Raw genomic sequence first — 24,325 nt, 5'->3', positions numbered from 1 at the left:
GCCCGAAGAAAATATCCACACCACCTTTGTGATCGTCCCAAACATCCATAAACGTACTAATAAGACGTTTGTGATGTTGCAGAAAAATTAATGTGTTGGGCACAAAAAAATCATTAATATTATACAAGTCCACAACAACGAAAGAAATAGAAGGCAGCCGCTTTATTTCCTGCTGTGCGATGCGCGTGTAGGGGTCCGCTGCTTTGTACGTAGCATTAGACTCTTGAGTCTTCATAAGAGCATGTCAAAAATACTGCAGGGAAGCCCCCACATTTCGAATGCTTATCGAGGAGCTGTGAGCGCTGAACCTGGCAAATAAAATAGTAAGGACGAGTTAAACACGATCTTCTGACCGATGCTCTGTTCTCTCTCTCCTCGTGTGTTGCAAACTTAGGGGGGATACCGCTTGAAATTATTTAGATGTGTCAGAAGCTGGCAAAAATAAGTGGATTACCGGAAATACGCATTTTAATGCACTAAAGCAACAAAGCGGATGATTTCTAGCACAGACACTGCTGCCCCTCACAAGCGGAGTGTAGCAGACGACATCGGCGCGACTCGCGAGTCCCTAAGCCGACGTAAGAGCCAGGGGGCGCCACTCAAACATCTCACCGCCAATACGCATTTGCACCGCAGCTCTCTCTCTCTCTCTCTCTCTCTCTCTCTCTCTCTCTCTCTCTCTCTCTCTCTCTCTCTCTCTAACCTTTTGTGAACCTTTCATTTTGTTCTTGTTAACCTTTCGTGAACCTTTTGTTCACAGATGTTTCGATTTACACGGTGCTGTGCGTCTCTCTCTCTCTCTAACCTTTTGTGAACCTTTCATTTTGTTCTTGTTAACCTTTTGTGAACCCTTTGTTCACAGATGTTTCGATTTACACGGTGCTGTGCGTCTCTCTCTCTCTCTCTCTCTCTCTCTCTCTCTCTCTCTCTCTCTCTCTCTCTCTCTCTCTCTCTCTCTCTCTCTCTCTCTCTCTCTCTCTCTGTCTGTCTCTCTAACCTTTTGTGAACCTTTCATTTTGTTCTTGTTAACCTTTCGTGAACCTTTTGTTCACAGATGTTTCGATTTACACGGTGCTGTGCGTCTCTCTCTCTCTCTCTGTCTCTCTAACCTTTTGTGAACCTTTCATTTTGTTCTTGTTAACCTTTCGTGAACCTTTTGTTCACAGATGTTTCGATTTACACGGTGCTGTGCGTCTCTCTCTCTCTCTCTCTCTCTCTCTGTCTCTCTAACCTTTTGTGAACCTTTCATTTTGTTCTTGTTAACCTTTTGTGAACCCTTTGTTCACAGATGTTTCTATTTACATGGTGCTGGGCCGTGAGCACGGACTCCGCGCGGACAAGCCCTCGGCCTTGAGGTGCTTCGCCCCTAAAATTATCTAGGAGCACTTTCGAATCCAGCCCACGTGCCAGCAGAGCCACAAATCACCATTTCAAATACCGCCGCACAGATGCGGCCGCTTGCGCGAGGAGAGGGCGACAGGAGCGCCGCCGTTACGGGTTCCCTCCGGCTGTTCCTGCCCTTATGCCCTCATTGCACGACCCGCGCCGCTCTTTTCACTGCTCGTATTCTAGTTCACTATACCGTAGGAGTGAACGCCGGCCACTGCCAAGCGCCTTGAAGGGGCCTGCAGTTTCAGGTATAGCTTTCCACCCTTGCTGTTCTCGCCCTAAAAGGCTAGTTTAAAAACGCATGTGGTGCGATTTCCCGGAGTTGCATGGGTAGCATTTCGGCTGGCGTACCCACAAATTTTCCCGCCATTTTTCTCATCGCGGAGTTTTTCTTCCCGCATTTAATTTGTCAATGTGCCATAAACGACTGCTTGCGGAGTTCTTTCGTGCATTGAAATGAAACAATTAAAACACCCGTGCGTATCACCTTGATAAACATTCGTGGTCTGATTGATAGGAGTCGGCAAATCAAGTGTATCGTCTGCTTGCCAAATAGAATTCAATGCAGTGGCTATACAGGAAATGAAAGTTGAGGGTGAGCGCCAAACGCAGAGCTGTATGACCTGAACTTTCAATGCGCACCACCATGTTTGCGGAAGTCACGCAGTGGGCTTTTTCGGGTGGTGCATGCTTCAATTTAACACAGTTTGGCCTTCGTGTTTGAATCCGTCCCGTCTTGTCTTGCCTGGGGGGCATTGTTTGTGATTTTAAATGACTGTCTCGCGATTGGCGCGTTGTAGTTGTTCATGCGCCGAGAAGAGCGGACGAAAGAATAGTTTTTTTTTTTGGACGTCATATTGACAAGTATAACGACACTCCGTTCCGTGACGCGGGCATTCTGGTTTAATGTGCCGATGCGAGCTAGTTGGTACTTCATCATGGGAGCAGGTTGAGCATCAGGCACAACTGGAGGAAGGAAAACAGACAAGAAAAAAGCGCCCCCCCTTTCCTGTCTGCTGAACTCCCAAATGAGTTCAAAATACCCCAGTCCACTTCTGGGGCGGTATTCTCGTAACTGTCCCTTTTGAAAACGCCCCTTTTGAGTCCCTTTCATCGTGACGTACTTCCGGTTAAGCAGTGGGCGTTGGCAGTAGGTTTGTTGCGCTTGTGTTACGTCACTTCCGGTTGTTCGCTTTTAGCCAATCAGGGCTCGCCAAAAGGGACGCAAAAGGGCCAAAACTCGAGAATACCGCCCCTGTTCCACTTTCTATATCAATAAAGCACTCACTCACTCACTTAGTACAACGGGGCTGGATAGCTCCAGAGTTACTTCCCCATAGGCCCCATGCATCAAAAAAGCCGCCCGCATCTTCCCACGGGGGGAACTCGAGTAAATGCGTCGCATCTACTCGAGTCAAGCAAAGCGTCACGTCAAGCGAAAGCCAAGCAAAGACGCCCTTGACTGAATTCCGAACGCGCGCTCCGCCGCTTCTATACGTTGAGGGAACTACGTAAGCCGGTCCCAGTCGACGACGTTGGCGTACTTGTAAAGCGGCGTGGACTCTACTGGGTAGGTGTTTGAGCCAAGCGCGGATGTTGCTTCGCCGGAGAACGGCACACCGGTTATATGCGCAGCGTGCCCGAAGGAGAGGAAACCGCGGAAGAGAGAGTACCAAGAGTACTGCACATGCGCCGGCCCCAGCGGGTCTGCCGCGGCTATGACGCAACGTGCCGCGGCTATGACGCAACACAATCCAACACAATCCACTTTAATCCAATCCAATCGAATCCAATCCAATGCCCCTCGCGAGAGAGTGTTCGAATCCAATCCAATGCCCCTCGCGAGAGAGAGTATTATTAACTATATGCGAGAGAGTGTTCGCTATCGCCTCGACTCGACGCGCAAGCGCAGTGAGCGCGCGGGCTACGGACGTCAACGCGGGTGACATCGTGAGTTACTGAAATGCTCTGCATTTAAAAGCGGGCCATCGATTCGTTAACTCTTTTGGATTTCCCGTACAGTGGCGCCATCTGTTGGTGACCAAGAAAACATACATCGTGCTTCTCCGCTCGACGACCTGGGCGAGAAATGGTGTTTGGGTGCTTGCCTAAATTTGTTGTGCGGAAGGAGCCCAACGTGTTAAACCATGTGTGTTCTATGCATTCCAAGCAAAAGTAGTAAAAAAAACGCGATCGTGGAGTCACCGAGATGCGTTGTGGCCTGCGCATTGTCGCCGGCTGCGCCTCGTCTGGGTCTCTGGGTCGTATGACTCAGACGAGGCGCCGTGTCGTCTCTGTTGTCTACCTTTTGTCCCTGTTGTGCGAGCGCTCCCACCTTTAAGGAGAAAAATTAGCAGTGACTTTGCTCGGCTATTCCAGCATATACGTAGCGTAGCTACCCCTGTCACACGGGCACTTTCAATCGCGATTGAGTCGATCCGGATCGAGCTCAATCCGGATCGGGCGCCTGCTACACGGCAGTTTCAATCGCGATCGAGCTCGATCCCGCTCGAACTCAATCCTGGTTTCTCAAGCGCGATCGAGGCTTCCAAGCGCGATCGAACGAAAGCGGCGATACTCTCGTCCCCGCTCAGTAATGGCACAGAATGTGACAACTTCAACTAACGCCACAAATTGTGTCAAATAACTTGACTCAAATAAGCGTGAGGTAATATTTACATAGTTACGTATACCTACGACCGCGCGAAGTTACCAGACGCCAACCGCAAGTACATGGTTAGCGCCATCTGGCGAACACGAGCGCAACCCGTGCAACTTCTCAATCGCGATTGAAACGTGCCGTGTAGCAGCGGTAGTACGTCGAGCGCGCTCGAAAACTCGATCGCGATTCACTTCAATCGCGATTGAAAGTGCCCGTGTGACAGGGGTATAAATGTTCAGCTGGTTATTCTTAGCTTTCCTGGTTGTCTAGGAAACGCTCCGCTATATGTATACCCCCCACTGATACCTCTGCGCACGCGCACAAAATGAGCCGCGCTATCAAGCGGCTCCGGCGCAGCGTCTGACTTGGCTACTCGCAACGGAGGCGCACAGCTGGGCACGCGCTGGCGCCAGTGCGTCTGCCGCGACTATGACGTCACTCCTCTGGAATGCGCAGACCGGCGAGGCGCGCGGCTCCGGCGCGCCAGCTGTGCGCCGTGTGACGTCACTGCTCCTCGCGTATGCGCAGCAGGGCTCTCCAGGAAAGGCCATGAATAACTTACGAGAGTGCAAAAATAAAGAATTATGCACCTTTAAAATAAAATTGAATGTTAAATTTCCAGTTTGAATAATTAGTTCGTTTTTTAGATAGTGCGTGCGGTAAACCGCGGTTGTGCCACTGTACGCACGATCCAAAGCAGGGGGGGTGTCCAGGTGCGGGCTGTTTTTCGGGGCGGAGTTTGCAACTGCCTACATCGAAGAGCTCTGGCTAGCTCGGCCAGTTTTTAAGCGAACGTCGGCACCGCAACTCGCATGACGTGCTCCGTGAATATGTCAATGAACCTCGAGCCCGCCACCGTCGGAGGACCACGGAACACCCGAAGACTCGTAATAAGCGCCAGGTTCTGACTTGAAATAAAGTTTGTTCTTCTCTCTTTCTCAATCTTCAAACAGCGATATGTGTGCACGTCTCGACGCGCTAAGGAAACCATTACTAGGGTTACTAAATAATCTAGTGACTGGTCCCTAACCATGATCAAAACAAACTTCAAGGCCGATGCGCTTCTGCAAGTGATGAAGCAGCATCGACGCAACAAGCTCTGTCCGCATCAGTACGTTCATTTTTATTTTTTGGCGCGCACACGACCATCCAACCTCTCAAACCAGATATCGTGCACGATGTCCCGTGGCATGGGCGAAGGTACTGCCGTTTCTGCGCTATTCAGCGAACCGGTGAATTCAAAGGAATGTTCATGATTCAAAGCGCTATTCAAAAACGAGAACAAAACAAGAAACACAAGACGAAGCGATTCGTCCTCGTTTTTGAACAACGCTGTTACAATCATGAACGTACAGCAACACACCCAACTAGCAGTTCTTCAAAGGAATGGGCCGTCTGTGCCGCTAGAGTACGACAGAATGGCCCCACCAGTGAAAAAGTGGAAGACAAACGCAATGCTTTCTTTATAGTTAACGGGGGAAAGCTCGTACAGGCTAAGCTTATGCGCGGCCGTTCGATGATCGAGGGGCCGTGGCTCATGACAGCCTTAGTGCGAAAAACACCCCTAAGGCTATGGGACGAACACTTTTTATTGCTGTTGTTGGGTCATCAGCAATGCACACAAAAACAATCGAACGTCATAACGGCCCAAGGGACGAAGAAGTCTGAACAAGTTTTCCCCGTTATTATGACGAATTTGTTCCACTTGGGAATACCACTAAATCCTGCCCGCACGCTGCACGACGTTCCATACACAAAATGCTCATGTAAAGAGAAAAACGCAGCGAAATCTCCTATATAAAGTAATTGTTGCATCACCTACAAAAAAAAACACATTAAACATTATTAAAGAGGTAAAGCTCGCATTCATAGACAACATTTTAAAACAGCGCAAATGCCACCGATTTTACCGTTCACCAATCTGAATGCTCGCGTAAGTATCCAAAAATCCAAGCAGTGACGAGCTCAGAATATGCTGTCATGAGAAGGCTATTTTCACATAAACCACCGCCACCCACAGCACTGCACCCGAACACTGGTCGAGGAGAAATTCGGCACTGAATTCTTCCTCGGCTTACGGTTGTTTTAGATAGACGGACCTGCGCTAGGAGGTAAACGTTTGCCACAATGACTCTCCAAAGAACTCGCTCTAAATGCGAGCAAAATGCAAACGCTGAAGAACCAGCGTAACACGTAACACCTTAACAGAAGAGGCAAAGTGGCTGCCAAGCGTAAAAGCACAAAAAACTTTCCTCTCTCGTGCGACGTGCCTCACGGCTCTGAAGGTCGGCCCCATGCAGCTCCATCTGCTAACTGGACCTGCCCTTCAGGAGAGGAATTAACCAACCTCTTGGGCGGGTGAGGAGCATCGCTAGGCGGATGTGACGTCACGTTTGCTCGCAGCGTTCCCGCGCGGTATGTTTACATTTTTCCGAGTGCTGCCTACACGGCGTACGTGCCGTAGCGATTCAAGTAGTCGCGTTCGACTGGTCAACGCAAGAATTCATAAACTGGCGATGGTTGTCGCCCTGTCAGTCGTCGTTCAACAGCTCCAGCGTCTTCTGGCACAACAGCTTTGCAGTTATCTGTTACCATCGGCCGACCAGGTGAGTGTTTTTTGGCGGGTTTGCAATCAGTTCGCATATCTCCTACTGCAAAGCGTGCTTTCTGCTTGCAGCAGTTATATTAGCGACGTTTACGAAATTGTTAACGGCGCGTTCTCACCGTCTTGCATTATTGTTGCTGTTTATGCTGCTCTGTTCGCGTCTGTCGGCGATCGCAAGCTGTTGGCGGTTTGTTGCACGGCGCGGGAACCCGTCTCGCCCGTGGCGCTTCTTTGTCTCTTCTTCAATGTGGCGTCATTAACATCGCTTGTTATCCTTGCTGCTAACCTATCTTAATGTTGTAACGAAAATGAACTTGCTGTGCGAACTGAGCGTGACAGAACGCTGTTGGCAAGGTTTTCGTGTGCGCGTGTGGTTCGTGAGGGCGTTGTAACACGCTGCTTTGGCCTCTTGCACCTCTTTCCTGCATCTAGTACTCTTGCTTGCCAGGAGTGCCTGCCAAGGGATGGTTGCTTCGTTATGTGTTTTCATATTTAATAGTGAACCACTCAGCGTTCTATAACTGATGCAAATGCAGGCGGAACGACCCCGATAACAACGCAGGGCAGGGGCAGTGCTTGTGTGGTCTTCTCTGTCGTTTGCCCTTCTTTTCAGTCGTCGTAGATTATTTACTGTTGCGTGAACGTTGTTTGATTCTTCACGTTTCATTTTTCTCTTGCAGCATCTCCTGACTGCAGTCACGGTGCCCCTAGCCTGCGTGCAGCACTCATCCTGCCATTCTAGTGGGAACTGATGTTCGCAGGCCACTTGTCACGACCTAACGGGTTCCCGCCCTTGCCTGGCTTATAATTGATGGTATACTTCAGATACACTGCTGCGTTCTCTCTCTGCATACATTTAAAGCGAGTGTTTACACTAACACAGCTGTGGATAGCCATGAAGACAGCAGCGTGTGTACTGGAAATGCCAGTGAAAACAAAACCAAACGATCTACAGATCTACGCCAGCTTGAACATTACAAATCTTTCAGCGAGTGTCAAAGCAATGGACAGCTGGGGATATCTCGTGCGCTAAATTGTGTTCTTCTTTCTGTTTGTTTTCTATTTGCTGGTATAAATTTACGAATTGATAGTATGAGTAAAGTAGACAGAGAACAAAGTGATTGCGTTGCTCTTAGAAATGCCTTACACGAAATAAAACTGCTTCCTGCGAGTTCGCACTGCTCAGTGCGGGGAAAAAAGGTTCCGTATAACAAATAATTTGGTGCACCCAAACCCATCTGTGATGAACATATGTCATGCATGGATTATTTAAGGGCATGTTCTTAGCTTTGGCAAAACAAGAAAGTGACCTCTTTCTTGTGCAGAAAACTAGTTTAGTTGTAATTTTGGCTCTTATCTGTCCAGTGTCAACAGGAATAGTAGCCTTGATGTGCGACTTTGCGGACACTTTCCTGTCACCTTCCTTCAATGTCACCACAGTGGTGGTGAAGACTCCTGGGCAGTCGAAATCGCATGATGACAGGCAGTTATATTCTACCACGAGAAGCACCCTCCACAAGCCATGAGGCCTTGCTCCGTTTTCAGCTGGGGCTCCTTTCGTTGCCAAGTGCCTTGGTCTTTTGGGGTAAAGCTCCCAAAACAGGGTGGTCTTGTCCCTGTTGGAATTGTCATGTTGATCATACTTTTCACCCACAGCTTTCCAGTTCATTTCACTTTTCTAACCCAATTCTAATGTTATTAGTGTAGGGAAATCTGGTGTCCAGCAGCTTGCGTTTCAAAGGGAATAGATGTAGCAACTACATCAAGCACTAGCTGATTCTGATGCTTAGTGAACTTTGCTGTGAGCCGTCCAAAGCACCACAAGGGGAAGCAGTGCTGGTCTTATGTAGTGTACTACTTTGGAGCTGCAAAATTACAATGCACCTTTTATTACAATGCACCTTTTTTACCTCAATTTTTTATGCTGCAGTGGAAATCATGCGAATACATGTTTGTAAATGTCCATTCCACCAACAAATTCACGGCATGCCTTGACAGTAGGCGCAGTTTTATGCATCTAGATAATCACCTGTACCCATTTATCACAGGCCTGCAATTTGCACATGGTCGGATTTAAGCACCCTAAATGTGGCAAGTGTAACCGACCGTTACACACAATCTTGAAAACTCTACCTTATCAACGCGAAAGCAATAAGTGGCCCATTGACTAAGAAGCCACTATCCGCTGTCTGTACTAGCACAACAGCTCCTAAACCGGCCGGCAGTGCAAATAGTGGATTGAGTTCAAAACTTTGGGAAGAGTTCAAACCACATGGGAATCAAACCCAGGACATCCCTAGTGCTAGTCCAGCACCACATCCTTGACACCACTATAGCTCAGTGGGTCTAGCTGACTAAAGGTGGACCCAGGGAGCGCATTATGACCTTAAACTGAAAAAAAGTCCACAGGTACAAGCAACCCGACATACAATGCGTTTTAAATTTCTTGGCAATTCATTAGGCCAGCACATAGCCGTAACATCCCCACTCAGGTGAATTGGCCAGTCACGATGATAGCTGCTGTCAGAAGCTCATGGCTGTTTCACCAATTCCCGTTTGTCTTAAAACAATGCTGCTTAAATTACACACTGGCCAACTGCACCTCGAGTATATTTTACGCTCCTAGCATTCTGCAGTAGCCTTGTTTAGTGTTAAAGAACTACGTATTTGATCACATGTGAAGACTGCGATTTCTGTTAGAGCATTTTGTGCTTTCAACCTGAATTGGTTGACGCTCGTCAATTGAACACTGGCTGCAAACTTTTATTGTGGTGTAATTAACATAAAACCTGGATAGAGTAAAAATACTGAAGAGTAAATTATGCTAGGCTTATACATTGCACAGCGTAGCTGTAAACATCAAAATTCAACTTTTTAGGTTTCACGAGGAAAAGCTCAGCATAACTTGGGCCAGCTATGAAGGGTAACTGCAGTGTAGGGCTATAGGTTAAGTCAGGCCACCTATAAATCTTTGACATGCTTCGAAATCTTGGCACACAGGCATTTTTTTGGTTCTACCTAAACCAATGCTTTGGACTTTGGCAAAATGTTTTGTACGGGTTAAACTGCACAATGCAATTGCAAATAAGAATTGAACAAATGTCTGTTGTGTCCATTCGAGAATCCAGTGCTTGCCTAATATCGAAAATTGCATCCAGCAATCGATTCAAGAAATGTACTTGTATGTCCAAGAGACAAGCTCAAATAAAAAGTTACCCTACTTCAACTGCATTCCTTGCATATTTATTTATTTGAAAATATTTAGCACGAAAACAACAGAATGGTACCAACAGGCAGTGCTGTCACTTTTCGTGCTCTCTCTCTCGTGCTGTGTTGTTTTTCCAGTTTATTAATTTTAAAAATATGCCACATTTGCCATTTTAGTTGGTTTTATTTGTTTTGATGTTATGCTGTGTTGCCAACGAAACTTTGTAAATGTCTTCCTAAGAAAACAATAAGAATACCTAGCATATGTAAGTGTATGCTTCTTGATGGATAGCAACTCTCACTATATGAAAGTGAAGCCAAGAAAACACCAAAGTCATCACAAACACTGAAGAATGTTTGTTGACATGGCATCACATCACTTGCTGGACAAGCAACAAGGCACCATAATGCTGCTCACACAAGAGTGCGAAGTATGCGCCGTGGCTAAAACCACTTGATAAAAATACAAGCAGGCGCTTATCTGCCCCAAGGTGACCCTGAATGAAAATGTGACATGCGCAACACTGGAAATCAACAAAAGTTATTGGGTCAGGCATAAGTGAAAATTGCGGGCAAAAGTCGAGGGCACTTTCATGTGTTGGATGACGAGACTGCTGGCACAAGACAGGAAGGATCGAAGGGTGCTAACTCAGTATTGTATGGTTACAAATACGTGCAGATTGCTACTCACTGGACCAAAAGTGCTTGAAGACTCTGATTTTAAAGCAAAACTTTCTATGTCTCACCAGTGGAATATGCCATGCCAAAAAGGCATTACAGAAAAGCCAACTTTCTCTGACAATGATAATGATCGTGGGTAAAGAAGTGCAGAAAAAAAAAACGCTTCCTGCAGTCAGAAACAAATCAGGACCCTCGCGGTGTGAAACCAACATCTATTCCGTGACACCATTAGTTTGAATCTGGATAGCGGTGCATCGAGATGCAAAATTAGACAAAAATGGTGCACCTCACATTCTAATGACGACGACAGTTTGAACGCGAAGCTTTCGTCGAGCAAAATCAAGCGGCGAAGTTTCAAAGCCACTGCAATCAAAAGTCCAAACAGCATGCAAGTAAGTGATAGCTGAAACAGGCAACGTCCAAGCTCAGATGACAATCTAGCAAGAAATCCCTCGCGAGAAAACTGAGTTAAACTGAAAGACAATTTCTCCTAGACACCCTTCCCACTAACTTACAACCAAATTCCTTAAATGATCTCTTGCGTCCCTCCTACCCACCTAATTTAGCGGAGGCAGTGTGGGACACACTCCTGCATTTCATATACCGACCCACTATTTTTCCCTTGCTATTTCCCACCCATACCCGTCGTGAACTTTAACTAATCGCTACTTCTAAGGGGGTCTGATGCACTAGCAAGAGGCCCCCGGGTGTTTTTTTTTTAACAGTTCAAGAAACGTTAAAAAAAAAGCCATTATTGTCGTAAGACAAAAGCGTGCACGTTTTTTTTCCTTGCAATTAATTACAGCAACTAATGAACACATGACAGAACAAGTAACAGAGAGCAATGATGAAACTGACAACCACAGATTTGCACATAACTGTGGAGAGGAACTCTCTGGATAGGAGACTGAGCAATAGAAGAGCACAGCAGCTGCGGCTGAACCTTCCCACGCAGCTGAACAGAGACGAAGAATACGGCAAATGGACAAAATTAAGGGTTGGGAGTCTTAGTAGCCACTGTACTTTCTTATCAACCAGGCGTGTGGCTGGATGGTATAGATGAACAGCAATGTGGGAGCTAGAGGACTGCTTGCTGGCGACACTACTACCACCCAGTAGTCTGTACTCCACAGTACACAGTAGGAGGAAACAAACTGGAAGTGGGACTGCGAATTGCCATGACGTTACAAATGAAATAAGTGCTGCGTGGCTGTCACAAGTCAAGGTCAATCACCCTTAAGGGGAGGTGCCAAAACCCCTTAGAGAGAGGATGAAGACATGACATTTGAATCTAGTGGCTAAAAATGAACCATTCATGTAGCACCCCACCGTAAAAGGGGATTGATCTTCACTCATTTCCTGAAATAAAGTTTAAAAGCAGTTCATCCAGGGCAGTTGCCACCAGCACCCTAGAGTAGTATGGTATAAACACACCACAATCTTTGCTTTTGGGAGGTCTTTTACCGGGCTGTCTACCAAAAAACTCAAATTCGTTTTTTCTAAGTGGGCACCTGGTCTTAAAAAAAAAAAAAAAAACATGGTTTTTACAGTTAGGACGATAAAAATTGGGTGATGCATGTGGTTTTTCATTGAAATTGTAGATATGAAGTTTGTTTCTGTGTAAAACAACTACATTAAACTTTATTTGGCTTTTATGTTTGATTTTTTGACAGCCTTTGTAAAAAAAACTGCTTGAGGGATGCAGCTGAACAAGGTACCGGTGAACTGTGCACAAATCAAGGACTGACTGCCATAAGACTAACATTATCATTATATATGGTCTGTAGCAGAAGTGACAGCTGTTTGAAGTTTGGGCCTGGACGGCAACACCAGTTTTCCTGGTTCCCATTTTCTAGGCCCAAACTTCACATGGCTGTAACTTCTGCTACAGACCAGATAGAATGATAATGCTAGTATTATTGCACTCCTTGACTTGCGCACAGTTAACTGGTACTTTATTCAGCTGCGCCCCCCCCCCCAGCAGTTTTTTTATAAAGGCTGTCGTAAAATCAAACATAAAAATCCAAATAAATGTGAATAGAGTCGTATTACACAGAAACAAATTTCATATCTACAGTTTCAATGAAAAACCACATGCATCCCCCGATTCTTATCATCATAACTGTAAAAATAAAGTTTTTGATCAAAAACTGATGTTCCTTTCTAACTCGAAGCTTTCTGGCCAGCTCCGGCCTCGAAGGTCAGCTGCGCCTGATCAAAAGGACTGTCAATGCGGCTTGAGCTCAAGGCATCCTGGAATGAGGACACCTCTCTGAAGCATTTTGCGCATTTAATTAAAGTTTATTCTCGCTCTCTCTCTTGCGGCTTGAGTCAAAGTCCAAAATCTAAACTGCTTCGACCGTATCAGAAGGGCGCAGTCTGACAGACAATGGTTTCATAATGCAAGGGACACTGGTTCCATTATGACCATGGAAAGCGTTTTTTCTTGAGGTGCATGTGCTTTTGCTTATCATCCTCATCGCTTTGTGAAAATCACTGTGTAAAGTTAGCTTTCCTGCAGTGCATTATGTAGCCACATTGAATGCAATCAGTGAGGTCCTGAAAGCTTCACTTTAACAACAGGAGTTACGTGCTCGTCAAGACCCTCGTCTCACAGCAAACTTCTCTTCACCAGCAGGCACAGGCTAGAGCCCAGTCAGCAGGTGCTGCAAAGACATGATGAGAGTATTTTAGGCACGAACCTCAAGATGGAAAGGAGGCGGAGCAAAGAGCAAGAAAAATGCATCAGGAGGAGACTGCAAGCTCTGGGATGAGCAAGCTAGGTGTGGTGCTGTCAGGACCATAGGCGTGCGCACAGGGGGGGCAGGGGGGGGCGGCCGCCCCCCCTAATAATCTGGAGGGGGGCGCCAAATTTGCCCCATGCCTTAACTCAATTGAACCTGTCACGTAGGGTTATGAGTCGACCACGCGTGTGCTTTCACGACCATGGCAGCCGAAGAACCCTCATGTTACCCTCCAAAAGCTGTTTACTTTCAGCCCCGGAAAGGCGGGGACCAAAAGCAGGTCGCTGTGAGAAACACGTTCTCACTTAATTTTCATATTTGCAGCTACGTTTCCTCGCAAATAATGTGCCTAGTACTGAGCAAAATAGCCGCGTAAAAAGAATTTAAGAACATACAATATTACCTTCTTAAATTCTTACGAACTTCAAAAGCTAGCGTTCGAGCGGTACGCACGGGTACCACGTTGCAGTTTACAAAAGACAGATGTGTCATATGTTTCTGTGCTTTAGGGAGAATGGAAGTTTTTTCAGCAGCGTGTTGTGAAATTGATGCCGCATCCGCCCTGGGACCTGCCCCCTTTGCCGATGGTACACATGAAAGTAAAAACTTCTGCCCAGAAATATTTTGTAGGTGTTGCAATTCCATTTCATTGAAATAAAAATTTTATAACAATTCCTCGTCTTTCCACTGCGTTTCGACCGCTAAGGCTTCAGTGGGAGGAGGTCGGGAGTTCCCAGGGGGGGGGGGGGGGGGGGGGGGCGCTCAGGTAAGACTTCGCCCCCCCCCCTAATCGAGAACCCTGCGCACGCCTATGGTCAGGACACTGATGTCGCAACCCAAGCCTGGGAACAATCGGAGCCAATAGCGCAGTTGTTCCAGCCTCCTCTGGAACAGTGATTCAGCTGATACGCCAACAGTGACACGCCAATTTATAGTTATATTCTATATTTATATTAAATGAAGCCAGTGCACGTGATGCCATCTCCCGAGTTGTGCCATGCTTGCACCGCTCACCCCCTTGCTGGTAGCCATGTGCTCGTACCGTGGTCAACCTCAAGTCTTCACCCCTTTCCTTTGAAATCCTTTGTGTGCACGCACAACTCACCACATGCTGTCGAAAAAGAAGGAATAAAAACGTGCATCACTAGAAAGCATAGCTGCTACCCCAGCAACAAGTGGAGGGGGCACCCTTTTGTTTGTTTTGCCCGAGACGAGTGTCCAGAATGGCGGATTACCAGCCCGCGCATGTGCAGATTGCTAATAGAAAAAGGTCCATTACCGCAATCTCATGGAGTCCGACGTATCACAGACGCTGCGGCACATACATGGCGGCGCACACACAGGGTCGCCCACTTGTGGGCCACACCAGTGAATACAACCTATGAAGTGCTATACCCACCACCGATATAGCATTATCTAGCTGCAGTCAGCAACACTTTTTTTATGTTTACACGTACTTTCAAGCGTTCGGAGGGTCAAAATGGCTGCTTGTCACTGCTTCTGACCGATCATCCATGGGTCGATCCCACCAATCTGGCTGCCACAAATCACAGTAATAACGCGGAAGTCTTCAATTGTGGGCCGGACTGACACACACGATTCGCGCCAGGGCTGTCAAACTGGCGTGGCAACTTTCTGATCGCGGCGTTAACACGCCACAGTGGTTCGAACACTTGCCCAGTATGAAGGTAGCTATTTCTGTCGTCGTTGGTTTGTCGCATAATGCATGCTTTACTGATGTTTAAGTGCAAGACCTGGCAAGCTTCTCTAGCTCGCCCAGAATTTCTCGATACGCAACTCTGAGCTGACGTGTGAGCACGTCTGTTTGTCGTGTGGTTCCTTGTTAATGAGCCAGACCATGCAACTGAACGGTGCGAATGCAGATTTGATGCTTTCAGCGCATTTCACTCCTTTCTTCGATCAACAAGAGAGAAACTGTCAGTAATGCTCGTAGAAAGACGGGGCGAGTCAGAAATGCTGCTTGGACACTTCCTAGTACCATATAAATAGTGTACTTAATCTTACCGAGAGCCAAAGCATCATTTTAGGTTGTAGTGAAACAGACCAGAAAACACCCCTGCCCTTTTTCTTGACCTTTCTCTTTGAAGCACTCCTTTGTTTATGTATTGAAAACCAATTTGTGCAGTGGCACACTTCATTAGTTATTTGTGTATATGGCTAATTTTTTACATTTTAACATTTATATGTTCTCATTGTAGTATGATACTAATCTTGATCAGTGCATTTTTGAAGCAGGGGTGGTTTTCTTCAGGTGGCAGTTCCTTTTCTCTACAAAAAAGGGCTTGCTGTAAACAGGATCAAACAACAAAAAAGGAAATCTGTTTTAAGTAAGGAGGAAAAAGGTTCACGTCAATTTATAGGGCTGAGACAAAGATTATGGCAGTCACTACACGTGCTGCGGTTCCCGTAGGGCTAACAAGCGATTTGCAAAAAACTGGACAACACTTCCCATGGTGCGGAAACCGAAGATGTACTCTTGCAATTAAAACACAGAATTATCGCTGCCCCTTCAAAGGTAGATAATTGAGCCATTTTGGCACTTGATCTTTAGAAAGCTTTGATCGCGTATCACACCAGGCTATTTTGTGTAACGTTGCCACTTTCACTCCGGGTCGCCGCACGTACAACTATATCCGTAACTTCCTTTCGAACCGCACGGCTGTTATTCAGCTCGGTGACCTACAATCCGACACTATCCATTTCCCAACCATTGGCACGCCTCAAGGTGCAGTATTATCCCCACTCCTATTTAACATTGCCCTAATCCACCTTCCCAGTAAGCTCGCCGCGATCCCTCGCTTACTCCACAGCATATACGCCGATAATATTACGCTGTGGACCACCAGAGGCAGCGACTTTCAAATCGAGGAGGTTCTCTAACAGGGAGCTGACTTAGTTACCGCCGCCGCGCAAGTTGGGCTTGGATGCTCACCTGAAAAATCTGAGCTTTTAATCCTCCCCGCCAAATCAACCGGCAACCCAGCCCAGACACCCACCATTATGGTCCGCATTGATGGTAGGGATGTTCGCCAAGTGGAAGTCCTGAAAATACTTGGGCTCTGCATACAGCGCAATTTCGCAAACATTAAGTACCTAGCACAGCTGAATTCTCAGGTGAATCAGACGATCGCCCTCATCCGCAGGATTGCTGCCCGCAACAAGGGGCTCAAAGAAATGGAGCGTATCCGGCTGATACAGGCATTTGGGCTCAGCCTTCTCACTTACTCCCTCCCGTATCTCTTGCCCTCGCGTACCGAACTCTCTAAAGTCAACTGCCTCATTCGAAAGACCTAAAAAACGGCGCTACAAATCCCTCAGAGCACTACCACTGCCAGACTCGAGAAACTCGGCATTTACAATACTGCGGAGAAACTCATTGAAGCCCACCTTATCGGTCAGCTAAATAGGCTCTCATCCACCCCCACCGGTCACACTCTCCTTGTTACTCTTAACCTTAAAGCCCCTATCCTCTGTGATGACAGGCTCCCGGTACCAGCCGACATTCATGGCTCCCTCACTATCCACCCTTTACCGCGCAATATCACCCTGTTTTCAACAAGCAGCCTAGGGAACTACGAGCACAAGCACTTACAGAGAAATACCCCGTCCACCCCACTACGGTTTACGTGGACGCAGCTTGCTATCGATGGCAGGATGCATACGCTGTCGCAGTAGTAATCAACCATCCCAACACTCCTCCTCTTAAATCCCTAACAGACCGCACCAACTGACCGCTGAGGCGGAAGAGGCGGCAATAGATGATCGGTAAAAAGTGCAAATGCTCATGGGTGCATTGTCAGCTCCCGCGGAGTTCCGTTACTTCCGGTTCGAGAGCTCTCCTGGCCTCCCATATGCCGACGGCTTTCACGCGCGCTTGTGCTTGTTGTTTATCTGTTTCCACTGAAAAAAAAAACCGCTCATGCATCGCACATTCAATGTGTAACAACAATGAATTCTACTAGGGGCTTCTCTGAAAGGTTAGCACTCTGTGACAAATAAACAACACGCACACACGCGCGTGAAAGCCGCCGGCGTACGGGAGGCCAGGCGAGATCTCGAACCGAAAGTGGCTGGAGCAGACAACGTACCCATGAGCCTTTGCACTTTTTACCGGTCACCTATCGCGCTAGCCCTTACACATAGGCCGCCCCCTATCACTATCATCTCGGATTCGAAAACGGCCATTCGAAATTACGCCAGAGGCATGATCTCGCCCCTGGCGCTCAAAATTCTCCTCAAAAATCCTCCTACCATACAAATAAAGCTGATCTGGACTCCAGACCACATGGGCGTGGGGGGAAATGAGGCAGCACATAGGGCCGCTCGAGAGCATACCGTCCAAGCAGGCCCTAGCCTCGAACCCTTTCACGGAGCCCTATCAGCTTGGGACAGTCTCTTGACCTTCCAAGACATTACGGCACATTACCGCCTCTCACGCCGCCAGCTCCCCCCCGCACACCCGGATTTATCCAACAGGGAAGAACGGCTATGGCGACTGGTGCAAACCCATACCCTCCCATGTCGCTACCACCTGCACCGTATTTATCCTTCCGTCTACCCCTCCACCAACTGCACGGCCTGTGGAGCAGTGAAAACACTGGACCATCTTCTTTGGAACTGTCCCCACAACCCCTATCCTCTCTTAGCAGACGGTGGGCACTGGGCTGAGGCACTGGGCAGCTTCGACCTGTCTACCCAGCGGGTGGTGACGGCGAGGGCTGCTGCAGACACCGGTACGCCGGTCACCACGTCCCCTAAGGGGCCTTTAAAGGCTCAATAAAATGTTTGTCCTCCTCCTCCCATGGTGCGGTCACATGCGGTTTTGCACAGATGGCATCTGGCCCCATTTTGTCTGACTGGCAATGAAAACTGCCTGCTTCAAAATAACTAAGACATTTTTTAGCCACATTTATATTCAGGCAGAAAGTGCTGTGCAGCCATTGCATGTAATGTTGCCTAGTATGAAAAATTGTGCTCAATAGGTTTCTGAGGAAAGCTGGTTTCGAGAATTGCATTGTGCCATAGGACAAAACAAAATTAACTATAAATGAAAAACAACACAACAAAAGTCCTGAGTTTTGCCATGCATATTTTTGTGCCCCTTTTCTATCATGTTTACAACCAACATGACCATACTGTTAATTACATTGCACCTTTGGTCTCATAGGTCACCCAGAAAGGAAAACAACTGAAGTCGATTAAGTAGTGTAAGGAAAATTCACTTTATATTGTAAAACAACAACAGTATTAATGTATTCTTGAAAGCGTAAGAAACAACAGCCTCGCCTGGACCTTTTGCAAATGTGAAATAGTTTCTTCTTGTCTTCTTTTTATTTTATGGTGAAGGAATGGGGCTGCTTCTTTTCCTGCAGCTTGTTAAGTTGGCCAATTTTTATGTGATCAGGTATCTAAGCATTCAGGAGTAGACGTGTCCTGATCAGGTATATCTTGAGTCCAACTGAGTAAAGCGTATTCTGATTTTTATCATGCTAAGGGTCATATTCCGAATGCTCCCCATGAGCACAAACGAGTTGCAGTGAATGAATGAAGATAGCACGGAATTCTTTTATCAACACATAAATGCCTAAGACTAGTTCACATACTTGAGCAAATCACAAGCACGGCATAAACTTAATGCGGTTGCCCAGCAGTTGGGCAACACGCCACTATTTAAACTAAATGCATATGCTACTCGATAGTTTCCCTCCAGCTTAGAGACTGCCTTTTCCATGTATTTTCTAGTTCATAAATATACCATAGAATGCTTGGCTGCAGCAGCTCTCATAAATTACAAAAGGACAAGAATAAGATGGGCATTGCTTCCACAGATGATCCCTTTGTATCATTCCTGACATGAAATAGCCAAGTGAATCTTTGGACCTTGGTAACAAACTGTTTCAAAGCACAGTGCAAACTGTGATGAACAAGCAGCGTTGCGTCAGGTGCATAGCCTGCGACACTGTGCAGCTGAAAAAAATATCTTTGTCTTTCTGCTTCATTTTCCTGTGTCTACATATGCAAAGTGCCTTTATTAACAATAAAAGCAGGGCGGTAGGAGGGGTGTAAAACGTTTAAAGAGCTTACGGCAAAATAATGTGACACGCTTTTTTTAAACATTATGTATGAGCTGCCTCACGTAAGAGGCATTTCTTACAACATTCTTAGCCCTGTATGGCTTTCTCACACAGCTTAGATGTCGTGCGAAAAAGGCAACTTAGTCTAACAGCTCAAGGCGAGGTAGGTGCATCTTCTCCCGTTTGCACTCAAGAGTTTACATGAGAAGGCATTATGTAATTGCATCATAATCGAGTAAATTGAGGTCACTTCGCACTATGAGGCACAGGGCAGTGTGGTAGACCTCTCACTCAAGGATCTTTAGCGTAAACCAAGACATTGTGTACAGAAGGTTATTTTTTTGGCTTTATAAATTCAATGCAGCCCCGGCAGCCAAGAATAGAACCCAAGACATTGTACATCCCTGCAGCCATAGGAAACCATGTGAGATCTGAGCAATCTGGCACCTGGCACCTTTATTCATCTCATTACGATGAATAAAGCTACCGTGCGATATTACTTAGTGTTTACAAAAACCAAGGATAGACAGCATAGGGGCACTAGATACATCCTTGCTTACACAAAACTCAAAAGTAAAATTTAAAAATATATATATATATGACGCGGCCATCCGAGGCACGGTATATCTATGATGTTGACTAACACCATGTACTGTGCCCTGGCCGACGACGTAATTTATGTTCCTGCCTCCACTGGAAGCTGGAAAGCACTGTAAACGGCCCTGCGGTCAGCCATAACCCATTACACGCCCAAGACTACAGTGCAAACTTTGTCGTGACGGAAACCACGTACGGTGCTGTTTGCACGAAGGTCACGCCAGCCCACCTCATAGATTGTGCTATATCGGTAGTGCATATAACAATTTCTGGTGGGACTTCACTAGGTGGTACATATAGCATCATCCATAAATTTTCAACAGTAAAAAAATGAAGGTAGTAATTAAGCAGTGCATGAGCTATCCCTACCTCTTCATTGTTTCACTAGCTACTGAAAGACTTGTATTTGAAAATGTCAGGCTGGAATGGATGCATAGACCAGGTTGGTTTTTTGACATCGGCATAAATAACTAAACTTGATTTTTAGTACACACGCTGCTGTCTTCATGGCTATCAACTACCGTGTTACTGTAAACCCTCGCTTGAAATGTACACGGAGTGAGAACGCACTGGTGGATCTAAAGTATACCATCAAATAGAATCCAGGAAAAGTCGGGACCCCGTTTGGTTGTGACAAGTGGCCTGCACTAGAATGGCAGTTCCCACTAGAATGGCAGGATGAGTGCTGCAGGCAGGCTAGGGGCACCGTGACTGCAGTCAGGAGATGCTGCAAGAGAAATAAATGGAACATGAGGAATGAAGCACCGTTGAGGCAGCAGTAAATAAACAATCTAGGATGACTAAAAAAAGGGCAAACGAAAGCGAAGACCACACAAGCAGTGCTCTTGCCCGCCCTGCGTTATCCGGGTCGTTCCCGCTGAATTTCCATCGGTTATTGAACGCCGATTGATGAGATGAAAACACATAACGACGTAAGCATTCCTTGGCAGGCACTCCTGACAGCAAAAGTGCTGGATGCAGCAACGAGTGCTAGAGGCTAAAGTAGCGTGTTACAACGCCCTCACGAACCACACGCACACACGAAAACCTTGCCAACAGGGACCTGTCACGCTCCTAACTTCACCAACAGATCGTACAGCAAGTTCATTTTCGTTACAATATTAAGATCGGTTAGCACAAGGCACGTTGTCTAGAAAAAGCGTCGAGGAAAACAAGTGATGTTAATGACGCCACATTAAAGAGACATGGGCGAGACGGGTTTGCAATGCGAGCGAGTTTCCGCGCCGTGCAACAAACCGTCAACAGCTCGCGATCGCCGACAGACGCGAACGAGCAGCATAACAGCGACAATAATGCAAGACGGGTAGAACGCGCCGTTAACAATTTCGTAAACGTCGCTAATATAACTGCCGCGAGCAGAAAGCAAGCTTTGCAGTAGGAGATATGCGAACTGATTGCAAACCCGCCAAAAAACACTCACCTGGTCGGCCGATGGTGGACAGTTGAACGCCCACAGATAACTGCAAAGCTGTAGTGCCAGAAGACGCTGGAGCTGTTGAACGACGACTGACAGGGCGACAACCATCGCCAGTTTATGAATTCTTGCGTCGACCGCATAAGTCGAACGCGACTACTTGAATCGCTACGGCACGTACGCCGTGTAGGCAGCACTCGGAAAAATGTAAACATACCGCGCGGGAACGCTGCGAGCAAACGTGACGTCACATCCGCCTAGCGATGCTCCTCACCCGCCCAGAAGGTTGGTTAATTCCTCTCCTGAAGGGCAGGTCTAACTGGTGGTGCTGGCAGGCCGAGTATCGCGCCCCCTCTACGCAAAGATGGACTCGCCCTCCGGCTCCGAAAGCAGGCGAAGACGGAGGCTTTCACAGATGCAAAAGTAGATCGGTTAGGTCGCGTCAGATGCAGTCAAGGTACGAGAAGGTGAGTAATCCGGTCTTCGCCGTTTGCTTTCGTCAGTGGGAATATTTTCCGCGCTCCGCCGAAGCCGGTTATCGCGGCGACGAAGCCGGCTGGGAAAAATAAAAATACCGTATTTACTCGCATAATGATCGCACTTACGTAATGATCGCACCCCTAAAGTTCGTCGTCGAAATACGACTTTTGTTTTATTTCCCGGGCAATGATCGCACCTTGAACTTGCCGCGGCCATATGTCGTACGTGTGCCAATTCTAGCTGATGATGGTCGTGCTGACCTATGTTTCCTCCTCTTTGAACGCGGACAAGGCTTCGTTATTGCCGCAGACTTGCCGATATTAGCGATATAAGGGCAAGCATGAGTTCACTATTGGTGAGGAAGAAACTCTCACTAAATGCACATAATGTACTCACAAGACAAAGAAAAAAAAACGCGCTCAGCTTGCTGCATCGGCAGCCGTGTCTTGTTTTGATGCCCCGCACTGTGGCAGCAGCAGCCGCTGTTGGTCGACCTTTTCTCACCTCGCAGCAAACTTGTTCCGGCGCGTTCCGTAATCCATGAAAACACCGCATTTTGCGTCACTTTGCAACGCGGCTGGCGTTGGTCTGCGGAGTTTTTTGTTACGTTTATTATGTTCATAAGACCTATCGTAAAAATTCTGAGCTGCAACTTGCTTGAAACTTTTTTGGCAAAAAATTTACCTCGCGTAATGAACGCACCCCTAAATTTGCATCATATTTTTGGGGAAAAAAAAGTGCGATCATTACGCGAGTAGATACGGTACACAAGTTTTCCTCGCCGCGCGCAAACCAAGCAAGTGTCGATTCAACGGCGCTGCCGTTGAGCGGTCGGCGCCGATCCGTTGCGTGGCGCACTGGGATACGCCGCACGCCAGCTGCCCCATCGCACATGCACGCCTCCCCCCCCCCCCCCCCCCCCCCAAAAAAAAAAAAAAAAAAAAAAAAAAACGCTCTGCTAACAATGGGTGCAAAGTTTGTCCAGAATGTCAAGTTTACGCCGCCAGGACAACAATCTGCCACTTATGCTGTTCCGCAAATTTCAGCCTCGAGACCCTGTTGTTTGGAAGATCTGGGCCATGCGCTTTAAGGCGTACGACGCGCGTAGTTCACCCATTTTCAGGGTAGACGCAACGCCCATTTTTACCGAGTATATGTTTCGCTCCAGCTCTAATCTGTGTGCTGTGCTTATCGGAAGGCATCTGTGGCGTTTAGCCACCACTGCCTGTTTTTTTTTTTTTTTTTGGCGCATACCAAAAAAGGGAACGGGTTTCATTAGGGCCTTTTGAAAGTGAATATCAACGAATAGAAAGAATTGAGAAGGTCAGTAAAGGTACCATACAGCGATTAGAAGAGCAGCAAACCAGCTGGGCATCTAGATGAGAAATTTTCGACCAAGAAGTGAAGGTGAGTGCGGTAGGAAAGTCAAGGGCATGGCTGTATTTTGAGAGAAAGACACAGAGAACTACTTTTGCTTAACAACCTCGTGTCGCTTATTAACGAAGCGTGTCAGTCGCCAGGGTTAAATACGAATGGGATTTAGAGGTTAAAGTCACAGCTGGAAGTGACAGACCGAGATAAATACGACGATACCCTGGTGAAAGCAAGGGCGGAAAAGTTTCTTTTTCTGGAAGCTCCCACCCAGAGGGCACTGCGATCAGAAAAGCGGTACGCTTGCGGAAATGGGATGGTAGAAATTAAAAACCGCGGCGTGCTAACGAGTGACCAGGCGCAGTTAAGAAACGCGCTTAGGGAGTTTTATGAAGCACTATTTTCTGCATGCGATGTAGACGTCGATAAATTCAAAGACGAATACTTGATTCTAATGCCTATAGCAGAACACCACATCAAGGCTGTACGCGGCGCCTCCGCGGGATGACGCCACCGATGATTGATTGATTGTGGGGTTTAACGCGCCGACGCAACGCAGGCGATGAGGCGCGCCGTAGTGGAGGGCTCCGGATTAATTTTGACCACCTGGGGATCTTTATCGTGCGCCGAAATCTCGTACTCACGGGTGTTTTTGCTTTTCGCCTCCATCAGAAAAGCGGCCGCCGCGGCCGGGAATCGAACCCGCGACCTCGTGCTCAGCAGCGCAACGCCTTAGCCACTGAGCCACCGCGGCGGGTGATGATGACGCCACCGAGCCAACCGAGCTGCTCCAGGTGCGATGAGCAGGCGAGCCGAAGTCGCACCCGCGCACCGCCGCCGCAGAGAGCAAGAAGAGCGCTCCCCGATGGGCCGCGCGAGCCACCGTGTAAATATAATCAGTTAAATAAAGAACGAGTTATTTCAGTTCAACCAAGCCAACGGCTCTCAATAATAGATAACAGTTCAGAAGCGGGATCAAATCACAACGCCCGAACGTGAGAAGCCGCCCAGCAGTTATGATGGGGCCTGTGACGCGAAGCGCAGCATCTTCAGCGACAA

General features: G+C 47.3%; 1 protein-coding gene across 3 annotated transcripts in view; it reads left to right on the top strand.

Annotated features, from left to right (window-relative positions):
- The first annotated feature begins 1,552 nt into the window (after positions 1-1,552).
- Positions 1,553-24,325, top strand: part of LOC144179568 (replication protein A 70 kDa DNA-binding subunit-like) — a 91,228-nt gene continuing 68,455 nt past the window's right edge. Inside the window, exon 1 of one of the 3 annotated variants that reach the window (XM_077707972.1) lies at positions 1,553-1,637. Coding sequence is in view for 1 of the 3 variants with exons in the window: in XM_077707974.1 (XP_077564100.1) it covers positions 21,679-21,882 (204 nt within the window). In the remaining 2 variants the exon portion in view is untranslated. Of the gene's footprint in view, positions 1,638-21,678; positions 21,883-24,325 lie in introns of those variants that run through there. The other 2 variants (XM_077707974.1, XM_077707971.1) reach the window with 2 other exon arrangements.

Source organism: Haemaphysalis longicornis, unplaced genomic scaffold (genome assembly GCF_048455015.1).
Source record: "Haemaphysalis longicornis isolate Haplotype H1 unplaced genomic scaffold, Haemaphysalis longicornis Haplotype H1 scaffold_4, whole genome shotgun sequence".
NCBI lineage: Eukaryota > Metazoa > Arthropoda > Arachnida > Ixodida > Ixodidae > Haemaphysalis > Haemaphysalis longicornis.
This window is presented reverse-complemented; position numbering and strand designations above follow the sequence as displayed.